The sequence below is a fragment of the Anneissia japonica genome, unplaced genomic scaffold (assembly GCF_011630105.1).
Source record: "Anneissia japonica isolate Jap-2015-1 unplaced genomic scaffold, ASM1163010v1 scaffold466_len1169948_cov191, whole genome shotgun sequence".
NCBI classification, from domain to species: Eukaryota; Metazoa; Echinodermata; class Crinoidea; order Comatulida; family Comatulidae; genus Anneissia; species Anneissia japonica.
Window position 1 is genome coordinate 518,661 of NW_022689540.1, and position 2,454 is coordinate 521,114.

The 2,454-nt window shown below is 35.7% G+C and overlaps 1 protein-coding gene across 1 annotated transcript in view; it reads right to left on the reverse strand.

Moving 5' to 3' along the window:
- The window catches only part of LOC117125512 (glutathione hydrolase 1 proenzyme-like), a 23,236-nt gene extending 21,552 nt beyond the window's left edge, over positions 1–1,684 (reverse strand). The window contains exon 1 of the mRNA XM_033272022.1: positions 1,583–1,684. Within this exon, the coding sequence (XP_033127913.1) occupies positions 1,583–1,623 (41 nt within the window). The 5' untranslated portion in view covers positions 1,624–1,684. The remainder of the gene's footprint in view (positions 1–1,582) is intronic.
- Positions 1,685–2,454: the final 770 nt, after the last annotated feature.

Genomic DNA, 2,454 nt, shown 5'->3' on the forward strand with positions numbered 1-2,454 from the left:
ACGAAGTGGAGTAGCCCAGGAAAATAATCCCAACGCGTGGCCAACTATGGGATTAAACTGCCTTTAATCGCATCGCGTGGTCCACTCGTATACAAACTCAAAATGCCACAACTACGAACTAATTAAAGGCAATCTTCTGTCACATATTCAATGTGTTATTTTGTCCGTAGTAGTAATAAAGCTTTATTTATTCACGAAAACATAACTCAACAACTTACATGCTTTTCATCATGGCCGTGATAAAAAAGAAAACAAAAAAATATAGTATATCAAATTTACAAAGCATACAATATAAAGGAAAGGCTTAAATACAATATAATAAAATATGATATTTTGGATTTGCGTCAGGAGAATCAATTAGGGGGCCTATATGTATTTTCTGATTGCTTTACTATTTGTTTCAATTGTATTGCTTGAAAAAGTCACCGTCATTTTTCACTTTTCGATTGGTGCTATGCTGACCGCCCACCGCGTAGAGGCTGCATTTTTACACCTCTAGCGACTTCGTTGGCTTTAAATTGCCATTTCGGCTGTTCACCAATCAAATATCCTGTTGTTCATTCCCCTCCCCCACGTAGGATCCCAGCCTTAGAAAGCCACAGGGCCCTCGCCCCAGCCTTACAGGTACGCCACTGGATATGAAGTGTTTGTAATTATCTAATCTTAGCCTCAACCATGGTGGGCTGAAGTGGATGATAGTTTTCATAAATATTATATCTAAGTTCCGTTTTCTGGAATCTATATCGTCTCAAATTCTTTAAATTTACCCATCTGCGTCCCATGGTGGGGCTCAGGTGGATATGGTGGTTTTTGTAATTTTAAATATTTAATTAATTAGTGTTTTGTTTTGCTTTCTGCTCAGTTTATCAAAAATAAAAAGAATTTTCGGGAATCCAGGTACAAAATATTGCAAATTTTCGCGCGTCACCTCCAACCATGGTGGCGCTGACGTGGTGTAGACTCTCCCTTCATTCAATCCTGGATAACCAGTGCAAAATATTCCATTAAGCAAATCAGAAAGTTTTACAGTGTTTCTGTTTTGCTAGCATAACACGCACGATTACGCAAACATTTGCCAACTTTACGCACGATTACACCCAAGACCATAATAAGTTCTACATTTTTAGCCTAGCTACCATTCTTACGCAAGAAGCGGTTTGACGCAGCGGTTCTGGATCAACTTCTCAACCCGAGGTCGGAGGTTCAATCCCTCGCTGTGCTTATCGTTGTTGTGTCCTGTGGCAAGGCACTTCACCTACGGTTGTCTCTCTGCACCGAGTACAATTGGGTATGTGCTACAAAATGCGCTGATTACAGCTGTGACGTTATGAAATTCTCCCAAGGGCTGAGTATATGTTCCATGCTTTATCCAATAACGTGAATAATAATAATATGAACCGCAACCCTTGTTGGCATAAAGAACTACATATTAATAGTCTAACATATTATTATCATTATCATTTTATTATTATTATTATTATTATTATTATTATTATTATTATTATTATTATTATTATTATTATTATTATTATTATTATTATTATTATTATTATATTAGGCCATATTATTTCGTCAATCTTACCTCTTGGTGTAGAGAGGCGGTGTGGAAAACTGCTTGTCCATGATCAAATCAAAACGGTTGCTGTCTCATCCAAACTACTTGACTGCAATCGCTAAATGCGCGTCGAGCTTATTTCATGTCCTCTATATACGTATACCCTCCTGACCTTTAGACTGAGTTAGTCGTATAAAATAGTTATCGTCGCATCAAGAAGACTTTACATTTTTTTTAAAAAGATGATTTAATATAAACTAAATGTTTTGTCATCCGAACTGTTTTCAGCCCAATTTGCGAACTCTGGATTTCAGCCTCGATCCACCACCGAGACACTCTTTCATTGAAAAAACAAATTGATCCAGTTTTACCAGGGAGAAAAACAATTGTTCCAAAGCTTATTGCCTACTTTTCACCCGAGAACGTTAGCTCTCTATAGGTAACAACAAAAAGCACTGGCACTTTAAAAAAAAAAAAAACAAACAAAAACTTTTACAAATTATAAATCATATTTAGAAAGAATACACAGTCTAGTCTGACTTATAAATACTAACATGTTCGTAGGCCTACTAATTATTTTAAGATTAATCAATATATTTACAATAAGATTAATGAATCTGTAAATTTATTGGTTAGGCCTAATCTTACCATAATCTCCAAATTTTACCACAAGTAAAAAATAGAATAGACCATGAGAATTAATTCTGAAGACAAACAAAATAATAGTTCAGAATCACGATTGTTTGCATCAAAATATTAAATTTGTTTCATACATATATTACTTTTAAAAAAATCTAATATTCTAGATTTGGTGGCGCTACATGGGTTAGGAGAGGGAAAGGTGAATTTCCCCGAGATAATTGATAATTTTCTCTCCCCCTCCCCCCCCCCACCCACAG